Source organism: Martes martes (genome assembly GCF_963455335.1).
Source record: "Martes martes genome assembly, chromosome: 8".
In the NCBI taxonomy this organism is placed as follows: domain Eukaryota; kingdom Metazoa; phylum Chordata; class Mammalia; order Carnivora; family Mustelidae; genus Martes; species Martes martes.
In genome coordinates this window covers 86,007,077-86,030,741 of record NC_137895.1, presented here as the reverse complement: position 1 = coordinate 86,030,741, position 23,665 = coordinate 86,007,077, and the positions used below count along the sequence as shown (strand labels likewise).

General features: G+C 39.8%; 1 protein-coding gene across 1 annotated transcript in view; it reads right to left on the bottom strand.

The window, feature by feature from the left end:
- The window catches only part of DIP2B (disco interacting protein 2 homolog B), a 223,057-nt gene that overhangs the window by 36,321 nt on the left and 163,071 nt on the right, over nucleotides 1-23,665 (bottom strand). Inside the window, exons 9-22 of the mRNA XM_080809970.1 lie at nucleotides 21,656-21,747; nucleotides 19,822-19,932; nucleotides 18,370-18,493; nucleotides 17,642-17,751; nucleotides 15,018-15,120; nucleotides 13,796-13,860; nucleotides 11,484-11,577; nucleotides 10,877-10,996; nucleotides 9,140-9,254; nucleotides 8,441-8,580; nucleotides 7,415-7,551; nucleotides 4,646-4,726; nucleotides 1,949-2,076; nucleotides 34-148 (exon numbers count right to left, since the gene is read on the bottom strand). Of these exons, the coding sequence (XP_080666096.1) occupies nucleotides 34-148; nucleotides 1,949-2,076; nucleotides 4,646-4,726; nucleotides 7,415-7,551; nucleotides 8,441-8,580; nucleotides 9,140-9,254; nucleotides 10,877-10,996; nucleotides 11,484-11,577; nucleotides 13,796-13,860; nucleotides 15,018-15,120; nucleotides 17,642-17,751; nucleotides 18,370-18,493; nucleotides 19,822-19,932; nucleotides 21,656-21,747 (1,535 nt within the window). The remainder of the gene's footprint in view (nucleotides 1-33; nucleotides 149-1,948; nucleotides 2,077-4,645; nucleotides 4,727-7,414; nucleotides 7,552-8,440; nucleotides 8,581-9,139; nucleotides 9,255-10,876; nucleotides 10,997-11,483; nucleotides 11,578-13,795; nucleotides 13,861-15,017; nucleotides 15,121-17,641; nucleotides 17,752-18,369; nucleotides 18,494-19,821; nucleotides 19,933-21,655; nucleotides 21,748-23,665) is intronic.

Sequence of the window (23,665 nt, the reverse complement as noted above, 5' to 3'; positions counted from 1 at the left end):
CTGCCCGGACAGGTCCCCCTGGTGTGTGCTCACCTGCAACACTCGGCTCATCCACTGGAAACTGTCCTCCTCTGAGGCGTCGGGTCTTTGTTCCGCAACCACCACAATGCGCTCATCATAAAATACAGACACAGAAAACACAGCAATTCTAAGAGAGACAGATCAAACACATCAGGACTCCCTTCACAACCAGACCTATTTGCTTTGCTCAGTTGGAATAACAGAAAGGAGACATCCCCACCACACTACCCAGAAGTGAGTCGTTTAGAAAAGAAAATGCCACAGTCACTACCATTAAAACGAGGACTCAGAACATGTACTAATAAGCACCACTGGCATGAACAGTGGGACAGAGTGATAAATGGGGACACAGTCCCTGTCTTCATGGAGCTTGCATGTCAGACACAGAACAAATAAATATAAAATAATGTCATGTTGGAGTACACACTGGGAGGGAAAGCAAGGCAGGCCAAGGGGCAGAGCGGTGTGCGGGGCAGCCGCACCACTGAAGGCAGGGTGGTGGGGGAGTGCCTCCCTGAGGAGCGGACACTGGAGCAGAGACCTGAGTGAAGTGAGGACGCGAGCCATGCGAAGATCTGGAGGAAGAGGTTTCCGGGCAGAAGGAACGGAAAGCGAAAAGGTTCTGAGGTAGGAACGAGCTTGGCAGGTTTGAGGAACAGCAAGAAGGCCAGTGTGCCTGGAGCAGAGTAGTGAAGCAGAGAGTGGTGGGGAGAGGTCAGACCCAGGCCAGGGCAGGCAGGGGAACCTGGCAGGCCAAGGGGAGGGGGATGTTCTGAGTGAGGTCTCCGCTCAAACGTCCCCATACTAGTGAGGCATTCCCAGACCACCCTATATAAACCAGCAAGCACACTCCCACCCAGCCCCGTGTTCTTCCTACATGGCACTTAGCGCCATCCCATGTGTTCTTGATCTCTCTGTCTCTGCAGTTACTGTCTGTTTCCCCTAATGAGAATGTGAGCTTCACAAGGGCAGAAACCTGGCCTGTTTTGTTCACTGCCACATGCGTCCAGAACAGTGGCACACAGCTGGTACCCAATAAATATTTGCTGAATGGATGCATGAAACAATGGGAAGTCACTGGAGAGCTAAATATGCCCTTCCTTCCTTCCACATGTATTTACTGAACACCTACTGTGTGCCAGGTGCTGTGCTGAGTGCCGGGAATACAACAGTGACCAAAGAGAGAGAGTCAAGTGCCCCACTAAGTTTATATCTCAGAGGAAGCCATGTCATCACAAAAACCATGCATTTTAGGAACTGATTCTCTGTCGTTTTATTAATTTTTCCTACTTCCTAAAAAACTAAAGGGACATCGAGTGCTTTAAAGATATATCTATATCTATAGATATAGATATAAAGATATATAGATATATATCCGTGATTATAAACTACTACATAGACATGAACTGCACAAATATGTACCAAGTATCTTCTCTTGTGTTAATAAGCAAAGATAAAAGGATTTGTAATTGACTTTATCCATGGAATTTGAAATTAGCACTTGTGTACTATGTCAATCTCTGTGTTAAAATGTTGTAATAATTTAGTTAGAGATGAGTAAGAGAAACAATTCTCAGATGTAAAATTCCTAAATGTAGCATCTATCTTAATTAGCCTGAATGGCACCACTTCTAACTGACGGAATGTAGGAAGTTCAATGTTTTAGCAGAATTCTCCAGAGTCCTCAAAATTCCACAAATAGTAATAATTAAAAACTGAAGTACAGGATATGGTTATATCTTATTCCTCTCAATTCCAACCAAAGAACTTGCCATGTTAAGATAAATACTCAAAGGCCAACTCTTGCTGTGGTTAGCCAAAAATAACCCAATCACTTAGAGATTCTATAGAATACAACTCAAATCACCCTGTAAAGATACATTTAGATTCCACTGGAAGTGCTAATATTTGAGTTTTTACTACTCACCTTCCTCTATAAACAGTCTTTATTGATTCAACAGCCAATCCAGTAGCAACAATGTCATCAGCATTATGTCTTCGACCACTAACCATCAGTAACCCATCCATTTTTCCAACCACAAACACCAAACTGCCCTGAAAGGTAACAACAATTTACTTGATTTCCATTATTTAAATAGTAAAACATATATTTTTCTTGAAATGGAGTGCATCAAAAATATAAGAAAACAACACAGTATTTTATGGATTCTAAAAGAGTGTTTTATGCCTCAAAAATCGGGGGGGGATCAGTAGCATATTACAATTAATTACAGTATAAGAAAGGAATTAATTTATATTTATTCTCGGGGAGGAATTTTATAAGAAAACAACTAGGATTCTGCACAAGTATAGTTTCTTTCCTCAGCCATGATGCCAGATTGTGTACCTATTCACAACACGGATGCAAAGAAAAAAATTGTGAACCATTTAATACTGGAATTAGGAAGAAATTAAAACAGCTGAATGTGAGAATGCTTGTTTTAGGTTTATAAGGTTACCATCCGTTTCCATCCGGCAAGATTAGAAACAGGTTATTAAAGGTCTAAGAAACAGTGGAGGAGCCTCTCCTTTCCGAAAAGGTAACACAGCTGCAGGGCACATTGCTGTCAATGCCCTAAAAGCATCACTGTACAAATAATACTCCTCAGTAATTCTCCTAGACCCATTTGCAATAAATTGACTTTTCCGTTCATTACACAAGTCCTAAATTTCCTGGCCAATTTACACATACTCAATTATCTGGTAGACATCTCCACATGAACGTCAGTCTTCAAGTTATCGCACACAATGTAGTGTGACTCACCGACAGGGTTGTTTGAGTAAAACAGAGCTTCTAGCCTCAGGAAGCTACTGGTTAATCTCAGAAGATGGAAAAGAACCAGCCATTTCCAACATAGTCTGAAAAGTGCTATGGTGGAATAGGCAGAGAGAAAGACAGACACAGACCTGTCCACTTCTCCATTTCCTTCACAGCTGAACTTTTAGCTAGGCATGGCTGACCAAAATAAAGAGCGTATTTCAGTGCCCCCTGACCAATGAGCCATAAGGAGAAGTGCTGCTCAGGATCTTCAGGAAATCTTCCTTAAGAGATGGTAGGACTGCACTCTCTCCTGTTTCCTGGAATGCAGATGGGACACTGCAGCCCCATCTTGGACCTGAGTCATGAAGAGGTAAACTAAAAGGGGCTGGGTTTTGCAGAACTTTTTGGTGCTGAGAGAAGTCAAGATAGTAACTCTAGATTTCTCCTTCTAGGACAGCGATACATAGGATACCTCCTCTTAGAGGTAAACCCTCAGGTATGCCCTGCCCCCACAAATGGTGGGGAAGAAATAAAATCAGATCTTTCCTCACGTGACTTGAGTCGGTAAGAGGAGAAGAAAGAGTAAGGAGGTCATTAGAGTTGGATGGAGATATATGGACTTAACTATGATCACGAATGTCTGTTCCTCATAAAATACAAACTTCCCACTGTGTCATATAAAACCCTTCATGATCTGCCTCCTCTCTACCTTTCTTGTTGGCTCATGAAGCTAACTGTGAGCTCTCTGAGAAGAGATTTTTGTATCCTAAATGTCTCTGTAAACCCAGTGCCTGTAAACACCATTTGCTGGAAAGCAAACTGATTTCAAGGTGTAGTGCTGCTAGTTTGTATGAAAATGACTTGTACGCTATTTATGATGGTTTCCCTTTGCTAAGATAACTTTTTTCAGCACTCTTCTAACTTACTGAAACACAGAAATCAAATCAAAGAAATGGAGCAAGAATAAATGAAGAGGTTTTTTTTTAAGATTTTATTTATTTATTTATTTGACAGAGAGAGAGAGAGAGGCTGGCGGGGAACACAAGCAAGGGGGAGTGGGAGAGGGAGAGGCAGGCTTCCCACTGAGCAGGGAGCCTGATGTGGGCCTCAATCCCAGGACCCTGGGATCATGACCTGAGCCAAAGGCAGATGCTTAACGACTGAACCACCCATGTGCCCTAAATGAAGAGCTTTTTTTTTTTTAAGATTTTATTTATTTATTTGTCAGAGAGAGTGAGCACAGGCAGACAGAGAGGCAGGCAGAGGCAGAGGGAGAAGCAGGCTCCCCGCTGAGCAAGGAGCCCGATGTGGGACTCGATCCCAGGACGCTGGGATCATGACCTGAGCTGAAGGCAGCCGCTTAACCAACTGAGCCACCCAGGCGTCCCTGAAGAGCTTTTTGAAAGTAAAAAGTCTAAGGGGCGCCTGGGTGGCTCAGTGGGTTAAAGCCTCTGCCTTCGGCTCAGGTCATGATCCCAGGGTCCTGGGATCGAGCCCCACATCGCACTCTCTGCTCAGCAGGAAGCCTGCTTCCCTTCCTCTCTCTCTCTGCTTGCCTCTCTGCCTACTTGTGATCTCTGTCAAATAAATAAATAAAATCTTAAAAAAAAAAAAAGAAAGTAAAAAGTCTTAGTTTGAAGGAGTCAAATTAACTCAGGTAACAAAAGCAATAAATATTAACTCAGTTTATGACATTCTTACAAAAACTGCTCTAAATCTAAGAGAGGTCCTGTAATACTCTTGAATCCAAAGTATTGGATTAATATTCTTAATCCAAATTTGTTCTGTTCTGTGACAGAAACTTTTGTAAAGTACAAATATCTGGATCAGATACACCAAAACAAACATGAATGTATCACTTACCGGCCCCACAAACCCCAAGAGTCCTGACCGGATGAAGGGCACGTCCCCAACAGGAGAGCCTGCAGAATTCACTGGAATCACCTAAAAGACAGAAAGCAGTGAAAATCTTTGCTTTTTCTTAAAATATGTATTTGATTTTTTAAAAGTCTTTTAAAAAATTACGGTAGTGATATACACTTGTTGAAAACTTAAAATTATATAGTGACTTCAGTATTACCACCTTTAAGGGATAAACATTTACAAATTCTTGTGATTCCCTTGGACTTTTCATAGGTACATATATTAACATATTAAGAATTTATTTTTGTGAAAGAAATCATATTATATCTACTGTTTCGCAACCTGCTTTTTCCCATACTATATATTTTTCACATAACATGTATTTTGGATATCTTTACGAGTTAGTGATTGTTGCTCTAGCTCTGTTTGTTCAATAGTTCCATGATACATCACCACACCGGAGACAGGATAGTGTAGCCCTTGAAGTCAGACGTGAGCTCGATTTTTGGCTCTGCCACTTACTAGTAACTCCTGGACTTCCTGAACCCTCAGTTTCTTTGGCCATAAAATAGAACTCCCAATGCTTCTCGCGGGTTTAGGGTAAAGATTAAGGGAATGTAAACAGATCTGCGGATTTAAGCACAGTGTTTGGCCCAGAGCTGGTCCTCAGGAAACTATGAGAATTTAGTACTATTACAGTGTAAGCAGTCTTTCTGACTAGGCAGGCCATCTAATTTTGCTATTATAAATGTGCTTCACGGAATCCTGCTGTATAGATTTCTGTGTATTTGTACAAAAGGCATGAGCCCTTTCAAGTTTTACTCACCAATAGCTCATTTTTATTTTAAAAAAGATTTTATTTGTTTATTTGAGAGAGAGAGAGAGGGAGAGGGAGAGAGAATCTCAAGCAGACTCTACACCGAGCACAGAGCCCAACATGGGGCTCAATCGCGCAACCGTGCGATCATGACCTGAGCCCAAACCAAGAGTTGGAGGCTGAACATACTGAGCCACCCAGGAGCTCCTCCAGTAGCTTAATTTTAAAGATACACTTTATTTATTTTCTAGTCATGACTAGGTCTTCTGTCCCACTGAAATTTTAACTACACTGGAAAACACAGGATTTAAATATAAGAATCCAGTAAGAAAAATATTAGAAACTTTAATTTGCAAAACCAAGGCAACAGTTTACTCCTTTTTTTTTTTGTTAGGATTTTTATTCCACTTCACTATCATTAAATTTATACTGCAAATTTCAAAATCTCCTCATCATTATGGACCTAGCAGTTTGATATTAAAGTCTGAGAATTTTGACTAGGCAGCTGCTCTTGTATGAAAGGCAACGTAATAAAATATTATCAGTATCTTCAAACACTGCTTGAGGATCTTGTTTATAGTAAGGAAAATGCAATAATGAAAAATTCAGATATTGGAAGCCTATGTACTCCAAGCATTTAAAAAGAAGAGAAGTAGCGTGAGATTTAAAGTGGTAAAATGTACAGACATTCAGCACAGGTAATTAGTCACCTGTGAGAGCAAATCAAGAGCCTGGCAATAAACCTGTTAAGAATTTATCAATTTCCACTCCTATTAAGGTGAATTGGTCACAACTCTTGAAGGCAGGCCAAGATTGTAGTAGCAATAATAATGATGTGATGCTTGATGGTAATAACATATTTCATAATTTATATTCTACTAGGCTATGTAAACACAGATGATGGTCAGCTCAGGAGTTCTTAACCTTTCCTGGCTACTACATCATTCATATAGATAACACTGTCCCATCAGTTACATCTGTTGCTACATAATCTTGTAATGGTACATACCAATAATGGTAGGTAGACAGATGTGCCCTGGCATACTGAGACAGAGAATCAATTCTAGAAAAAGGAAGCTCCAAGAACGGAAAATCGGTAGTGCTCATATAATAAGCCCTATCTAATTATAATGGTCCATAAAATGGGCATAGAAAGCTACCCTGAGGCAGGTTAATCCCAATTATGAAATACAGGCAATTCATTATAGCTGTTCTGATTTCCAGGCTCACCAGGAAAACTTTCATTACCATTTGTCTTCACATGCGCAACTGTCTGCGGGACAATGTGCTGGTTCTACTAGAATATGAGCTATCTGAGGAGCTTTGTTTTCCTGATATACCACAAGCCTCTAGGATACTGCCAGACACCCAGAAGGTGCTCAGTAAGTATTTGCTGACTGAAAGACTGAATAATGGGAGCAGTCAGCCTCTGGAACAGGAGAGTTCTTCATTAGTAACCTGGTATTCTGGTTGATACCAGTCTTCACAGGCTTAGGTTAACTTGAGTCTACTCTGCAGAGAGGAATCCATTGTCAATGTACTCTTAAAGTTAAATATATGGGCTTTATACAAAACTCAGATTCACCAGAATAAACTTTAGTGAGGACTCTTACTTTTCCTTTACTTTACAGATAAACAGTACTTCCCGTGTGCCGGGGCTGTTCTAAGCCTTTTTCAAACATCAACTCAATTAGTCCAGGACAATCCTGTGAGATAGGTACTATGATTTTTCACATTTTAAAGATAAGGAAATTGAGACACAGAGAGGTTAAGGAACTCTCCCGAAGTCAGCTATTAAGTGGCAGAATTAGGATTTGAACTTAAGCAGCCTAGCTCCAGAGTACCCTCTCTTAGCTGCTCCATTAGGCTACTTCCCGCAGGCTAGCTCATTTGACTTTGTGATACCCTGACCCCATCAAGTAAGTTTCTCCCAAAACTTTCATATCATGTACCTCAAATGTATTTTTGGTCACACCAGCAAGCCCAAAGTACATCATGCCTCCTGTTCTGGAGCTCACACAGATTTCTCCAATTTCATCTGTCCTGCAGAGTTGGGGAGGTCCATCAGGTCTCACAATGCACATCACCCCTAGTGTGTAGAAAATATGGTTAAGGGGCAGAGATTCTGGAAAACCTTTGTAAAGTAACAGCTTCAACCCTGCGAACCCAGGAAAGCTTTGCATTTACTGAGTGGCAGTAATTAGAATACCAAACAGGAATATCAAAAATAGACCTGATACTACATAGATATGTTCTAGATGTCCATCTTTTAACCCTCATGATAAACAAATAATTTTTATAATTCAGCAAATAAAACTACAACAGATGCGGACCAAAGCTTTCAAAGACCATAACATATATATTTTTTAAGATTTTACTTATTTATTTAAAGAGAGAGAGAGAGAGAGCGTGTGTGTGTGTGTGTGTGTGTGAGTGAGCAGGAAGAGGGGCAAAGGGAGAGGGAGAGAGAGAATCTCAAACAGACTCCGCACAGAGTACAGAGCCCAACATGGGGCTGGATCTCATGACCCCAAAATCATGACCTGAGCTGAAGTCAAGAGTCAGATGCTTACTGATTGAGCCACTCAGGTGCTCTCCAAGACAGCAACATATTAAAAATGACTACAAAGTCCAAAGAAACAGGTTAAATCAAACTCACTCACGGAAGCAGTATGCTCTAACTTTCTGCCAGCCCCAATGTCTTGGCAATTACAGTGAAAACCAGACAACTTTAGCTCAACTCGTACTTAAGCTTTTCATATGAAAAATTCTATCAAATCATTCAATTAAATCATACAATACTGCTGGAAAGTAAGTACAACTAGAATCACTGAACCATTAGAGAGGCTTTGAGAACTTAAATGACTCAGTGCTGAATTCTGTATTCCTGGGTGAGGGTCTCATATTTTATCAGGCTTTACTACTATTTCTAATGACAAATCTTTATGGAAAAGCAAAAGATGCTATGGAGAACTCACCACCAGGCATTACGTGGCCCACATCCTGGACCGTCAGTGCTGAATTTTTATCTTCAGTATTGACCCGTATTACCCCATAGCTCAATCCATTCATTGAGAGAATAGCTCTTCCTGGCAAAGGGGCCCCTGGAACTCCAGGCCTAAAAACAAAATAAACTCATCAAATTTGTCAAATTACATATTATCAAGATAAAAGTACAAATATATACGAAAGCAAATTTCCTCTCGCTACCACACATCAAAAAATCCTTCTTTCTCTGCCCAAAACATGTCAAATTAACCAACATCACATGTACAAAGCACAGGCTACATCCATTGAGGCGGAAAAAGTAAATTTTAAACCCAATATTAAGAATATATTGGCTTGGGTGTACTTTCCATACTTAAGCTGTAATCAAGAATAGCTTCTTTGTAGTCTAAGATGCTAACGAAGGAGTTTGAAGAGCAAAATAGCACAGAAAAAGAACTCATTCACAAACACGAGATGAGAATAATTAAAGTAAATTTTCAGTTTACCAGTTACCCTTAGGGCAAGAGTGGGGAAAAATAAATGAGATGCTTCAAACTGCTTTACCAAGTCAGTTTCACTTTTAGGCTGCTGAAGCAGAAAATTAGCACCCCTTGTCACTGGCCGGTAAATACTGCACACCTGATCGGAGTTGTAACATGCGTCAAGGGCACTGACATTCTGGACGATACCTGCGGATTGCAACAGTCATGGCTTCAGCAGAAGTAGCGCACGGACAGATGGCCTCGGGTTTCAGTCCATGGCTTTGGAATAGACTCAGGAAGGCATCACAGGACGACACAGACCCTAAGGAGTTGGAACAGATCAACTTGAAAGCTGAAATTGTGATTTTCATTACTGCAGAAAACTGGTAAAGAGTGGAGAGCAGACACATTTGCTTCTCATGAGAACTCTCACTGGACGTCGTGAATTCCATATGGATATTTCACTGTTCCTGTGAGATGGTGGATACGTTTCAAGGACAAATAAATGCTCATCCAGCCCACAAAATAGGTCACTGACACTATTCAAAGTCACAATCTGGGATAGGGCTGCTCCTACCAAACGGCCCGATAGATAGCAGAGATGAGCTGTAGCCCACAGGCAGCTCGTTTGGAAGTGAGCAACTCTTCTCACAGTAACTAGTTTAACTAGTATAGTGCTAATATTCTCTTCAGTGTGCTATTCTCCAATCTGTTTCTTATTAAGGTCAACCCCACACCTGTATTTATACCAAGATGACTACTATACCACTGTGACTACTGACAGAAATCCATTTATGGCAAAGAACACACTTTCTAATGCTTTACCTGATTCTACTTGGAGTGTTGGTGCTTGTAGGGCAAAGCAGGTAACATGGTAAGATCTCTAAAAGCTTTCCCAAAGTCCTCTGATCTGTTCATAGCAGGAATGTACATAAAGTCCTGACACCTGGTCATACCAGGTCACCATCTTATCTCTCCTTGGAGTCACATGATAGAAAAAGGATATAAATGAGTGAGCGAGAAGGGGTGTTTTTGAAAGCTTATAGGAGATGTGGTGTATCTATTCAGTGGAATGTTATATGGCAATGAAAAGGAACAAAGCACGAACCATGTTACAACACAGATGAATATTGAAAACATTCTACATGAAAGAAGCCAACCGCAAAAGACCACATGTAGTAGGACTGCATTTATATAAAATGTCCAGAGCAGATAAATCCATAGAGATAGAAGGCGGATGAGCAGTTGCCTAGGGCTAGAGGACAGAGAAGGAGAAATGGGGAGTGAGTGCTGATGGATATGGGAACTTAGTTCACGGCGACAGTTGCCTAACTGTGCGTATTCTGAAACCACTGAACTGTACACTTTATTTATTTATTTATTTATTTATTTATTTATTTTAAGGATTTTATTTATTTATTTGACAGAGAGAGATCACAAGCAGATGAAGAGGCAGGCAGAGAGAGAGAGGAGGAAGCAGGCTCCCTGCTGAGCAGAGAGCCCGATGCGGGGCTCGATCCCAGGACCCTGGGATCATGACCTGAGCCGAAGGCAGAGGCCTTAACCCACTGAGCCACCCAGGTGCCCCTATTATTCATTTTTTAAAGATTTTACTTATTTATGTGACAGAGAAAGAGAGATCACAAGCAGGCAGAGAGGCAGGCAGAGAGAGCGGGGGAAGCAGGCTCCCTGCTAAGCAGAGAGCCTGAGGCGGGGCTCGATCCCAAGACCCTGAGACCATAAACTGAGCCGAAGGCAGAGGCTTAACCCAATGAGCCACCTAGGCACCCCCGAACTGTACACTTTAAATGTATGAGTTTTACGGTATATGAATTACATTTCCATGCAGACGTTAAAAAAAAGAGAAGCTTATAGAAAGGGGGCAAAAACCTCAACCTACCAAAGGAAAGGATATTCCCAGACCCACACTCTAGAAATACTCACAGGGATTAGCTCCATCAGTTACAATTAACATTCGGAGGGAACTCAAGCTCACATCTCTTTGGTCCCGATGTGCCATCATAGCCCAGTGCAAGTCTCGACATTTTACTAAAGCTACCTTCGCTATAAATTCAAAAGGGATAAAGTTAACACACATGTATGTGCTAAAACTGGTATATATTTAATATACTACCATAAAAACACTTTTACTTATTTTAGGGATCATGATTCTCACTTACAGAAAATATAAAAGGCTTCAAAGAGATGGTGCCAGGTGCACTGAAGCACTAACAGCTGACAGGACACACAGTTATTTTGTTTACTGGGACCCGTGGGCAGGCCACATAGCTCAGCAAAGGCAACTTTAAACACTGAAGCACCCAATGAATCTAATTCGGGGCTCAGATTCAAGCAAATTCATCTCAACTCTTAAGAAAGGACGTTGAGTGAGGTGAGACAGCCAACACACCTGATTCTAGAGTGACTGAATTCTAAAATCTGTCAAGCCACCAAGGCATAGAATTATGTCTCTAGAAGAGCAATTTGAAAATCCCTGAAATCTTAGTTCAAACAGGCACATAATTAAAGCTCAGATGCTATGTATAATTACCTTTGTGGGCATGTACTCTTTGGACCCAAGAGAGAGGGCAAGTCTTCATAACAGAGTAGGGTACGCTAATTGTATGCATCTTATTCATTACATTCTGAAAAGCAAAGAAAGAGAAAAAGTAATCAATACCCAATACATACTTAGCATTTTAAAACTAAACGGATGTTTTATTAATGATTTTAATCATACAAATAATACATGCTCTTTGAAAAAAAAATCTGAAATATTAACTCTAAGGTTAAAGTCTCCTTCGCTACCTATCCTCAAACTTGGTTCCCTCCTCTCCTCCTCAGAGATAACCGGTTATGAATCTGGCATTTATCCCCCCAGTCCTTTTTCTATATATTCACAAACATATTTGTCCCCATAGAAAGATTAAATGTATTTTTAACATAAAAGGCATCATATCATCATATGTTGGCAGCTTACTTTTTTTCATTTAAATTGCTTTAGGGTTAAATCTATGTACATCAGTCTAAGAGATCGACAGAATTCTTTTTGAACTGCTGCATACTATTCCACAGTATGACTATATCACAAATTATTTAGGCCACTTCCCTGTTACTGTAACTTTTTTGCTATTCTAGACAATGTTTCAAGGGACAAGTTTACACTTACTTCCTGGCGCACATGTGCAAGTGTTTGTCTATAGTAGACACAGAAAAGTAGTACTGCTAGGTCATAGGATATGTGCTTTAAAAATTCTACAGACACTGCCAAACCACCCTCTAACCCACGAGGTGCTTTCATCACCCACATGCTCATCACACACCACAAAGAGGTGGGTATTACAAAGCAAGAAATTGGAGTTTCCCTGATTCATAATAAGCCCTCCTCAGACTTATTATGTGTTGCGGAACATTTTACGGCTGAGTGAGCTGACAGGGTCATGCAATTTGTGTCTCTCCTGCGCCCCAAAACACACATACCCAGAACTCCCTGTCCCCAAAGAGATCCAGCGCACAGAATAACTAAGTCTTGGTATTTAGACCGGCCATTTATTTATCACCTAAGTGGCCCCTCAAAAAGATACCGTTGTAAACCTCCCTCCCCCAGTTTCTAGCTATGGTGACAAATTTTTGGATTTCAAGGACAAAATGGTGTTAACACCAATTCTTTAAACATGTCCCTATCTTGCTCTTTGTATCACAAAGAGAAAATTCCCTCTAACTCCTCGAAAGGGTGTTCTAACCTCTGATCAAAAAAACAAAATGGGAGGGGCTTCAGAAATGAGCTAGAAAGTACGTACACTCAAGGAAGAGGCTCTTACTACTTTCAGGTGTCCTGGGTGAAAGGGGATCCTCCTCCTCTTCCCCCAGGCTTCACTGTCTACTCTTTGTCAGATCCCTGCAATGCGCAGGGAAGCCGGACGAGATGTTCTCTTGAAGGTCCTTTGCAATGCTCAGATCCTTTATCTCTCAGCATGCTATATACATGGTAGCTTTTCCCACTTCAATGGCCCTCTCTCCTCCACCCCCAAAATATCTCTATAATGGCTAAATCTTACCCATTTCTCAAAGTCCAACTCAACTGTCACTCTTCTAGAAAATGGTGATGCTAGAGCTGGGAGGAACTCCCCTTGGCCTAATTCCCATAGCATGTTACCTGTTCCTCTATTACAGAAGCAGCCTGATCTACCTTGTTACTCTATTAATTGTTGCATTGAGTCATCCTATGTATTTCGCCCAATGGAAAGATCAGATGTCATTAAGCACAGCTGCCACGTTCTAAATACATTTATGCAATCCTTTCTTCAGAAGAGAAGAGGTAAATCTCAAACATACTTTTGTTAATCATAAATAAATATATAGTAATTTCCAGAAAAGTGGGACTATGATGGTTGATGTTTTAAAAAATGTTGATCTTAAGTTCTCCCACAAACTGCTATGTGAAAGGTATACCCAACCACACACTGAAGAAAAAACAGAATTACATTCTCCTTGAAAAAAAGTTGCCATTTGTATTATAAATCCTTCTAGAAAATATTATTGATCTCTAGGGAGCTTAAATTTCAAACAAGCACACTGAGATGCTCTGGTTAGATAGCACACACACTGACCTACATTATAAGCACAATTTACACTGAAGGCCATAATTCTTTTTTTTTTTTTTAAGATTTTATTTATTTATTTGACAGAGAGAGAGCAGAGCAGCAGGCAGAGAGAGAGGGAGAAACAGGCTCCCCGCTGAGCAGAGAGCCCAATGTGGGGCTCGATCCCAGGACCCTGAGATCATGACCTGAGCCAAAGTCAGAAGGCTTAACCCACTGAGCCACCCAGGCGCCCCTGAAGCCATAATTCTGAGGAGCTTACCGCAAACATGCCATGCCATAACCCGGCATCCTTCTTAAAGTCCAAAACATTTACTACTGTCTCCCCTAAAATTTAAAAAAAAGGAAAAACAAAAGGAAATCATCTTTAGTGTTAATCAGCAAAATTGTCTCACCTGTCTCTATTAAACAACTGATTTGATACTTCTGAAGAAATCACTAAAAGCTCTCACAGTCTTTTAATTACTTGAGGGACCCCCTTAAACTGGTGAGGGGCTGAACATTGGTCAGTCAGAAAAGATAGATGAGTTTGAAATTCCTTATGATGTAGGCACTATCTTCCAAGAGATAATATTTTTTTCCTAATTATATAGAGAACACATGATTATTTTAGAAACTTTTCAAGTTTCATAAATACGTGTAAAAAAATTTACTTCCTAGAGAAAATTTAAAAGTTGGTGTGTGTGTGTAATATTTATATTACACACACACACAAACACAAGCATACTTCTATCTAGACAGATACCTACCATAATAAAATTGGCATACTGCTCTATATCTAAATTGTTTCCATTTAATGATATATTGAAACAATTTCCCCATATCTTTAATATTCAAGAACAGGAGTCTTAATGCCTCGGGGAATAACACACTACTTGAGCACATTATAATTTAATCAATCCCTATTTTCTGGCATTTTGATTGCTTCCATTATACATACATACATATATTTTACCAAACAAGAATGCTGTTCTTTAATGAACATGTATTCACTTGTTTCATCTTATAAAAGGAAAATTAAAAAGGTAATATTATAAAGAACATTCTAAGGCAAACAGTCATTACACTAGATCAACATATCTAAAGTTCAACAATACATAATAGGTTTTTGTGTTTTAATTTGTGCCTTTTGGTAGTCAGATTTCTTTGACTCTAACTCCAATGTACAGCTGATGTCAACTCCACATACACAGGAAGACGGGGATATCCAACATTCTGCAGCTAGTAAACACATGGTTTTAATTTGTTTTCTATTTCTACACTCTAGAAATCATGCTTTACATATCTGGTTTGCCCAGAATTTTAGTTCCTTTAAATTACAGCATATTTGTGAAAAAGAAGAAAGCAAAAGCAAGCCAAGAATGTGTCTTAGAGCATTTCACTCTGAATTTGGTCATTAACTGGAAACAAGTCGTTGGGCACTCCGCTCACGGTCACATATATCTGAGGCTCACAATGAGGGCAGTCACGGGATGAAGTCTGACCTTCAGAATAATTGCAGGCCTGGGACAGAGCTTGGCAGTGAGACAACATTGCAAGGCGGGACACTGTAACTCCCATTACACTCCCTTCTTTGCTTGTTTTATACTAGAAAAAAAACCACAAAAAACAACAACATAAGAAAACACAATAAAATGGGTTATTTCAGATGACAAACCAGAATTCAAATATGAAACCCAGATAAGCCATGGTAATGGGCTGAATTTAATATGTTTCATATGAATATCTGAGGCTATACACTGGAGCCCCAAATTCTAATCATGCAAAGACAGGACTGAGGAATGATGAAGCTTGACAAAAGTATGTGTGAAAAATTCTTAAAAGCTTAATTAGTCATCAGTGTGAAGTGGCTGCTAAAGAAGCTGAACAAACAAGGGACTAGAGTTGCGCTAACAGAAGCATCAGGTCTACGCAGCAGGGTGCCGCAGAATGAAAGGTGGGGAAGACACGGCTCCTGTCTGTCAGAAGCTCCCACAGTGGGAGGGGGGAGACCTAGAAATGGCCTATTCGCTCCTCCAAATCAATCAACTCCCATTTTGCCTTTTACCTCAATGCTCATCCAAGTTACTTTTTACCCAGATCAGCAACTTCTGTCTGTTAAATCAAAAGGATATATGACATAATTGATTTTATCCTGCATTTCTGTAACATTTGATACCTCCCTCCTTGACACTCTCTCCTTCCTTGGCTTTGTGATACTCTTCTCTCCTATTCATAATCTCTCCCCCTTTCTCCCCGTTCCATTTCCTCTGCCCATCCCTTAAATGTTGGCATTTCCTGAAAATTCTGTTTTGCTTTCTCTTTTCACTTCATTCCATCGGGGTACCACTCGCCTGATGGCTCCCAATTCTCGATCTCCAACCCAGTCCTCCTTTCAGATACCTAGACTTATATAGTCAATTGTTGCCCTTGAACAACCTGTAGTCCTGTGAAACCCAATGTATCCACCACAGTATTCCTCATCCCCACCCTGTGCCCATGAACTCTTCTTGCTTTATTTTCTTAATAAAGGATGCCATCATCTACCCTGTCACTGAAGTCAGAAACCTGAGAGTCTTTCTTGCTTCCTCCCTCTCCAGAGTCAGGCCCCAAATCCTGCCTCTTCTACTTCCTTCCTGTCTCAATTCCACCCTCTTTCCTCTATCCTCATCACCCTGAGCTTGGGCTTACCCAGATAACTGTAAAAAAGCTGGACTCCCTGTTTACCTTCTTAACCCAACCAAACCAGATACATCTTTTAACAACATATTTATTCTTGTCAAACTCTTCTCACAACCTTTTAATAGCTCCCTATGACTCCTAGGGTACATTAAACTTATTAGAAACATCCTGCGGGTAATAAGAGGGTCCTAAGTAAAAACTGCAAGTTAATTCAGAATAGCCAAAGCCCGGAAATGTGGAGGGCAGTAGCTCTACATGAGGTCAGAGAGCCAAGCAGGGGCCTCAAAATGAAGTGCCTTCGCTTTTTTGGAAGACCCAATAAAGAAGCCTGAAAAGGAGCGGTCGGTGAGGCAGGAGAAATGATGGAGTGGTCCGGGAAGCCAGTGAACAGAGGTAAGAAGGTTGGCGTGATGAATTATGTCCTCACTGAGAGACGATATGGACTGAGAACTGATGGCTAAATTTTAATTCCCTGTTTACTTGTCTGTCATTTAAACATACTCCAATCTCTTCCATCTTTCAAACCATCCAACACAAACACATCACCTCTCAGAGCTACTGTCCACTGTCTTCCCTTTTATAGCCAGTTATTACCGCAGGGCTCAAGGCTGGGTGGACTTTTTTCCTCCAACTTTTCTCTTTTCATGGATTTATTGTTAATTTCACCAACAGGTGGTGAGCATTTACTAACATGCCTCCAGCATGATGTAGAGTCATCAACGGCACAGCTTTTAAAGTGAAACAGACAGGAGTGTGAAGTCCCAGCTCTGTCATTTTCGAGTTATATGGACTTTGTATTTCAACTTGAGTTCATTTAAGTCTTAGTCTCCTCATCTCTCAAGCAAATTTGGTAACAGCCCCAACTGCACAGGGTACTTGTGGAGACTGATTGAGATCATGCGTTGGAAGCAGCTCTCAGCCTGGCGCCTGCTACGCAGGAGGACTTACTCCCTCAAACGGCATGTTGCCGATCTCTCGAGGTCCTACGCTGACCTTCAATACTAAACCCTCTAGCCGTTTGTTTCTTCTTGTTCTTTACTTTTCATCTGTTAAGTTTGTTCTTTTTAAGCCCAGCTGTTTGCCTTCCTTGTTTCTCCATTCTCTTGCTTCCCACTCCCCTACCTCCCCAAAAGCAAAGCAGTATCTCTGCCCGTTGATCATTTCTTAAAGCCTTGTACATCTCTAGGTCTTGTGTAACTTTCTTCCATGACAAGGATCAGATTATTATTTTTATTATTATTATCTTGGCTGTCTTTCTCTTGAATGGATATTTACGTTAAAAACAATTAGAAGGCCCACTATAAGGATTTTACAAGCCAGAAGATGAAACTCTAACAAACCAGGAGGCTTTTCTAAAATTAAAACTGCAAAAGGTTAGTTTTAAATTTTTAAGATGGCAACTGAAGCCACAGGAAGCCAGAATGTATGTTCTAGTCCCAGGACTTACCTCAATGTACGCTGGTTCTGTACCAGCAGGAGAGATGTGGGGCTGCCAGTCTTTCGGTGGCTTTGAAAGGTACTTGGAATCTGTTACAACCCACTTGAGCCGGGGCCAACCTAAATCAAACCCAAAATAAAAACTGAATTGCCTAAGCTATAAGGGAAGGAGTTCACACTGAATTGGTCATTTTAAGTATCAAGAGACCAAATCAAGGTCATTGTAAAATCAGTAAAAGACTGTATTTTTTATTAGTTTTTAGTGATACACCACCAGACAATTATACCTTCTTTCAAAAGTACAATCGTTCCACATGCTAATTTCAGGCCTTGACATTACCTCAACAATTGGGACGTCCATTTGGCAGTGGAAGTCCGCTATGGTTAGTGGTCTTTCCTCTGTCTCTACATGTAGCATTTAGCTTTAATGAACAGAGTGGTAGCTTTTTCCAACCATGAGCATAAAGGTTAAGGGTTTGGGCTGTGGAATCAGACAGATTTGGGTTCAAATTACTGCTCTGTCATTTACTAGCTATGACTTTGGGCAAGTTACTTAACCTCTCTGTGTCTCAGTTTCCTCATCTGTAAAATGGGGATAATAATTGTACCTACTTCATAAGAATGTGAGAATTACATAAGAAAAGAGATGTTAGGTACTTAGCTATTATTAAATTAGAACACTAATTAAAGTATAAGCTTTAATTTTTAACTGATAATTCAAGTATAAATATTACTAACCTTTAAACTGTACAATTTCTCCATTCTGGGTTTTTGGCAGCCCCTTTAGACAAACTTCACTGGTGAGAGCTAAGGCAATACCACAGCTTCCTAGCAAGAAGCCAATCTGCTGCCCTCCAGCATCCTGTGGAGGAAAGATAATGAGCACGGTAGGGGAGTGAACGTGAGCACACCCGTGCCCCAGCCCTAACACTGAGCAATGCTCTGGTACTTGTGTGATAACACTCATGGAACCCCACTGACACCTGGCAATTGTCAAAATCCAATGACTATATGTTCTTCCAAACAATTTCTACAATACAATGACTTCCTGAGTACGAATCAAATATTCTACTAATCTGACATTGCTAATGATGAACCCTACCAGCCAATGTGACCATTATATTAAAAAATCAGCAATGTTCCCCTTTTAAGTTAATTACAGGCCAGTGAAATAGATGTGATGTGAACATGGTTAAGTTGTCTTGACCTAGCCATATCCCCAAATTCAAAAGCAAAGCAACCCAGGTCAGAAGAAAATAATGTAAATGGACAACCAAATGTCCAAATTTACAATGAAAGTGAATGGATGGTTATACTCAAATCCATATACTCCTTATTCTTTTAAAGGAGGTAAGATTTAAGCCTTATGACCACACAAGAGAAAACAACAAACGACATAGTCTAAAATATTTCTATTAATACATCACCTTGACAGTATCATTATGAAACCACACAAACACAGCCAACTTAATAATTTAAGAACAACCCTATGATTTCCTGACTAAAGACACTGTACCCCATCGACCAGAGTTTCAGGGATGCTATCAATTTGTTTTTTTTAATTCCTTTCCGAAAATAACCGTTTTCTTGTAAATCCACAGTCTCTACCGTATTTGTCTTTATCATGATCCCTCAATAATAAACTACAGGAGAAAAGTAGGGTCAGAGAGCTCACAGAGAAATCTTTTTGGTTTAACTTAAAAATTTGCGACATATGCTGCATGGGCTAATGTGTCAGTAAAGTAAAATCTTATTCCTCGGAGTATATATCCTGTCTCTGTATCATCCTCCAACTTCAGGGAAATCTGCGGTTGAATGCTATAGTTAAAGGAAATCCCTTCACAAAAGGTCTCACCTGTTATAAATGTGGATCATCTATAGTCTCAAGGAAGTAACAGGGATCCTCTTTATAAATGGTACTTGTTGAAAAGTAAGGTATGCCCCAGTGATTTTTAAATTTTATCCATAAAAATTCTAACTTAGTTGAAAGAATACTATTTTCCTGAAACTTATAAATAAATAATAATAACTATTATTTATCTACAAGTCTCATGGTTTTAGCAAGTGAAGCTGAATACTTAAGAAAATGATTACGCTGTTTCTAATGTCATAAAGGAGTCAATCGATCCAAGAACCAGATGCCCACCATGTCACATCAGCCTACATTTCTCTTAAATGTAGCAATGTTACCTTTCTGGTAAGAGGTACCTCTATAGGCACTGGAATCACTTCTGCCAGGAGACATCCATAAAAAGCCACCATAAACATGACTGGATCATTGTTGGGGTAAACCAGGGCTACCTATAATGCATAATGACATTCAATAACAGAGGAATAAAACCAGACTAATACTTTCAATGTCATTCTCTAAGATAAACACTTATATATAACATGTCTCATGAACACAATAAAACTACGTAATAGCCTAAATTAAATTAAGTTACTGAGAAAGATGCACACGTCTAAAAGGATCTCTATCATCCCCACGATTATATTAGACACATTTGGAAACTATAATGCAATTCATCATCATCGTAAGAAAAATTTTTCACTGAATTCTACTGGTGATTGAGCAGTTAACAACTCACCTTAAGTACTAAGTTAATTACTTGTGAAACCTAAGGCATTCACTTTAATGCAGGACTAAAGCAATAAAATAAATGTAATGGGTCTCTCTAGATAGGCCAGCTTATTCGAGAACAGCCCTTCCAACTCTCAGAGAACTCGTAACTCGATTGCCACTATAGCACCAACCCAAGGTTTCTTATTCTTTTATGAGTTCACTGCATTAATCTTTACTCACTTAACCAGCAACACAAGTACTCTAGCACGAAGGGACAGGTAATGGGTGCAAGTAATACTAGCACAATCCATCACAGATAAAATGTTAATTCATCTACAAAAGATAAATAGTGGAACCCATGTACTATGTTCAAGACTGTGATCTCACCTGTAATGCATCACAGGGATAACTGACCCTTCCAAATTTACTCAAGGAATGCAAAACCATTATCACTGGGGAGCTTGTTACTTGGCTTAGATGTTTATAGATTAACATGTGAAAATTAATTATGTCACTAGACTCTTGATTCCCCTTCTTTTACTTTCAAATTCTTTTTTTTTACTTTCAATTTTTTTTAACTCACTCCCAAGATAAGGTTAATCCTGAAGCTGCTAATCCTTTCTAGAGTTCTAAAAAATGTTAATTCCACAAAACATTTAAGACAACCTGTTTCCTTCCTGCACACAAGTGTCCATGGTGTTAGAAGACACAAAAATTACCTTCTTAGGGTTCAATGAGGACCAGGGAACCCTCATGTGTCACAGTTCTAAGTAGAAGCCACCCTTTAGGTGCCCTTTGCCACAGTGCAAAAGTATTTTTAAAAGGCTAGTCCAGGAGGTTCTATATCATGAGCCTACTAAAAAGAAGTCTGTTGTATAGGTGCTTCATTCTACAAATATACCAAATAGAAAGTAACATTTGATGGTAAGAAGCCATTGTATTTTCTTAGAAAAAGTCATTGATAGGAAAAAACTCTTCAAAAAGTTAGAAAAAAATTTTGCCTAATGTCACCTTCAATTAAAGAAGAAATTAAATGATGTCATTTTGTTTCTTCTTAGAACATGGGTGTCCCTGTCTTTCCATATAAAAACACAGAAAATGTTTTGGAAAATGTTTATGGGGTAATTTGTAATGAAAAAAAAAATCAGAGTCAACTTTATTGCTATTTTTGTTGTCTGATTATTGAAATATTTATTTCCAGAAAGAGTTAGGTTCCTCTTTCTTTGTGTTAGCACAAGAATTTACTGAGTAGCAGCTACAGAAAGGGACATGTGAATTTCCTTTAATCTATGAATACAAGAACTATCACCTGGCACTGAGCTAACCTGGGTTGGAATCAAACCATTTTCATTTTTTAAGATTAAAAGTTACATAAATTGTGCTGTTGTGCATTAAAAATCCAGAATGTGCATCTTAGAAAACAATGAACCATCACCTCCCTAAAACCAAAAAACCAATTACCCTGTCTCCAGGTTTTAATACAGGTTCATTTTTGGTCCCCAGTTTATTAAGCAGTGTGTACGCCAACTTTAAACTTCTGCTCCACAACTTTCCTGGAAAAAGAAAAGAATCATATAGAAAAAAACCCACAGGCCTACCTCAGCGAGGCAGCGTTCAGTTCATTAGCACATTTAGTAAGACAGTGGGGCCCTTCCAAATGACTCATTAGACAAGCGTCACCCCCCCCCCACATACAAAGCCCTGCCCCCACCAAAAAATGCTTTATATTCGCTTGAGTTTCAAAAGCCAGTCCTGTTTCCAAACAAAAAGAAAACACTACCAGATGGCTCATTTTGGTATAGATAATATTTCAAATTCTTTTGTGAAGTAATCTGAGTATCTTTAGAAACAATCTGATGTGAGCTGATCACATTTAAAGGGAGGACAACAATTTTTTTAACAGGGCTGAAAATCAGAAGATTACTCTGCTCTAAGCTTCTTCTGAAGAACCACTTACATATATGGCATTAGATACCTGAGGTAAACTGCAAAGCAAAAGTATGACTCAAACGATTAGTATTCTATGCCACTGTACCTCAGTGAAAACAATATGGAAGTGAAGATAATATGGAAATTAGATGAAACGTGGATATATTCATAGATGTTAAATAAACATGTAAAGATTTGGTCAGCTAACTGCTTTAAGGGTTACATGGATGAAATTAATATATAAGTTCTGAAATGAATGCTAAAAGCCACTTTTTGGGGAAAAAAAAGTTTATCCTCCCTTTTTCCTTCCCCCTGCCTCTGAACACACTTAGAAATTCTTAGATAATGTAGAAAGTGAAAAAGGAATCAATCTTATTCTGAATAAATATGTCAGTTTTACGTATAACTCATTCAGAGGGGCAGCTAGAGTTTTAAACTCACATCAATCTGTCCAGTTCTTTAAATAAAAACTTTTTTTTCCCCTAAAATTATTCTGTATCTAGGTCTACAGACAATGTGGTTCAATTCTGAAGGGAAAAGGGAATATGTCTGAATAAACTAGAACAAAATCTCACAGCCCAGGTTGAATCCATCCTTCTTGTTGTTAAAAATTGAAAAACAGGGGCACCTGGGTGACTCAATCGCTTGTGTCTGTCTTTGGGTCAGGTCATCATCTCAGTCAGGGTCCTGGGATCCCGGCTCAGTGGAGAGTCTACTTCTCCTCTCCCTGTTCCTCTTCCCTCCTGCCCCTATCCCTGCTTGAGCTCTCCCTCTCTCTCTCTCTCAAATAAATACATAAAATCTTTAAAAAAAATTAAAAATTGAAAAAGAAAGTTATTTTAGAGGAATTTTTAAAAGAAAAATAAGTTACTTTTAAAAGTTCTTTAAAAAAAGAAAAGTCAAACTTCAGCTGGGGTATAAAACTAAATGGAAAAATATCAATTCTTTGGGGGTTTGTTTGTTTTAAATATTTTTTTATTTCTTTGTCAGAGAGAGAGAGAGAGAGCGCGCGTGCGCGTACAAGCAGGGGGAGCAACACACAGAGGCAGAAGTAGGCTCCCCTCTGAGCGAGGAGCCGGATGTGGAACTCGGATCCCAGGACCCCGGGATCACAACCTGAGCCGAAGGCAGATGCTTAACCGAATGAGCCACCCAGGTGTCCCTAATTCTTTGCTCACTGTATAATTTTGTGCCTGTTCCAGCAAGAGGTAGAATGAAATGGCTAAGATCTAAAAAGAAATCAGTTTCAATTTTTAGATAAAACTACTGGATTTTGGGGGGCAACTGGGTGGCTCAGTCAGTTAAGTGTCTGCCTTCAGCTCAGGTCATGATCTCCGGTTCCTGGGATGGAGCCCCACATCGGGCTGAGCAGGGAACCTGCTCCTTCCTCTTCTCCCAGCTTGTCCTCTCTCTCACTCTCTCTCTCAACTAAATACATAAAATATATCTTTTTAAAAAGGCATTTCTTGGGGCACCTGGGTGGCCCAGTGGGTTAAAGCCTCTGCTTTTGGCTCGGGTCATGATCCCAGGGTCCTGGGATCG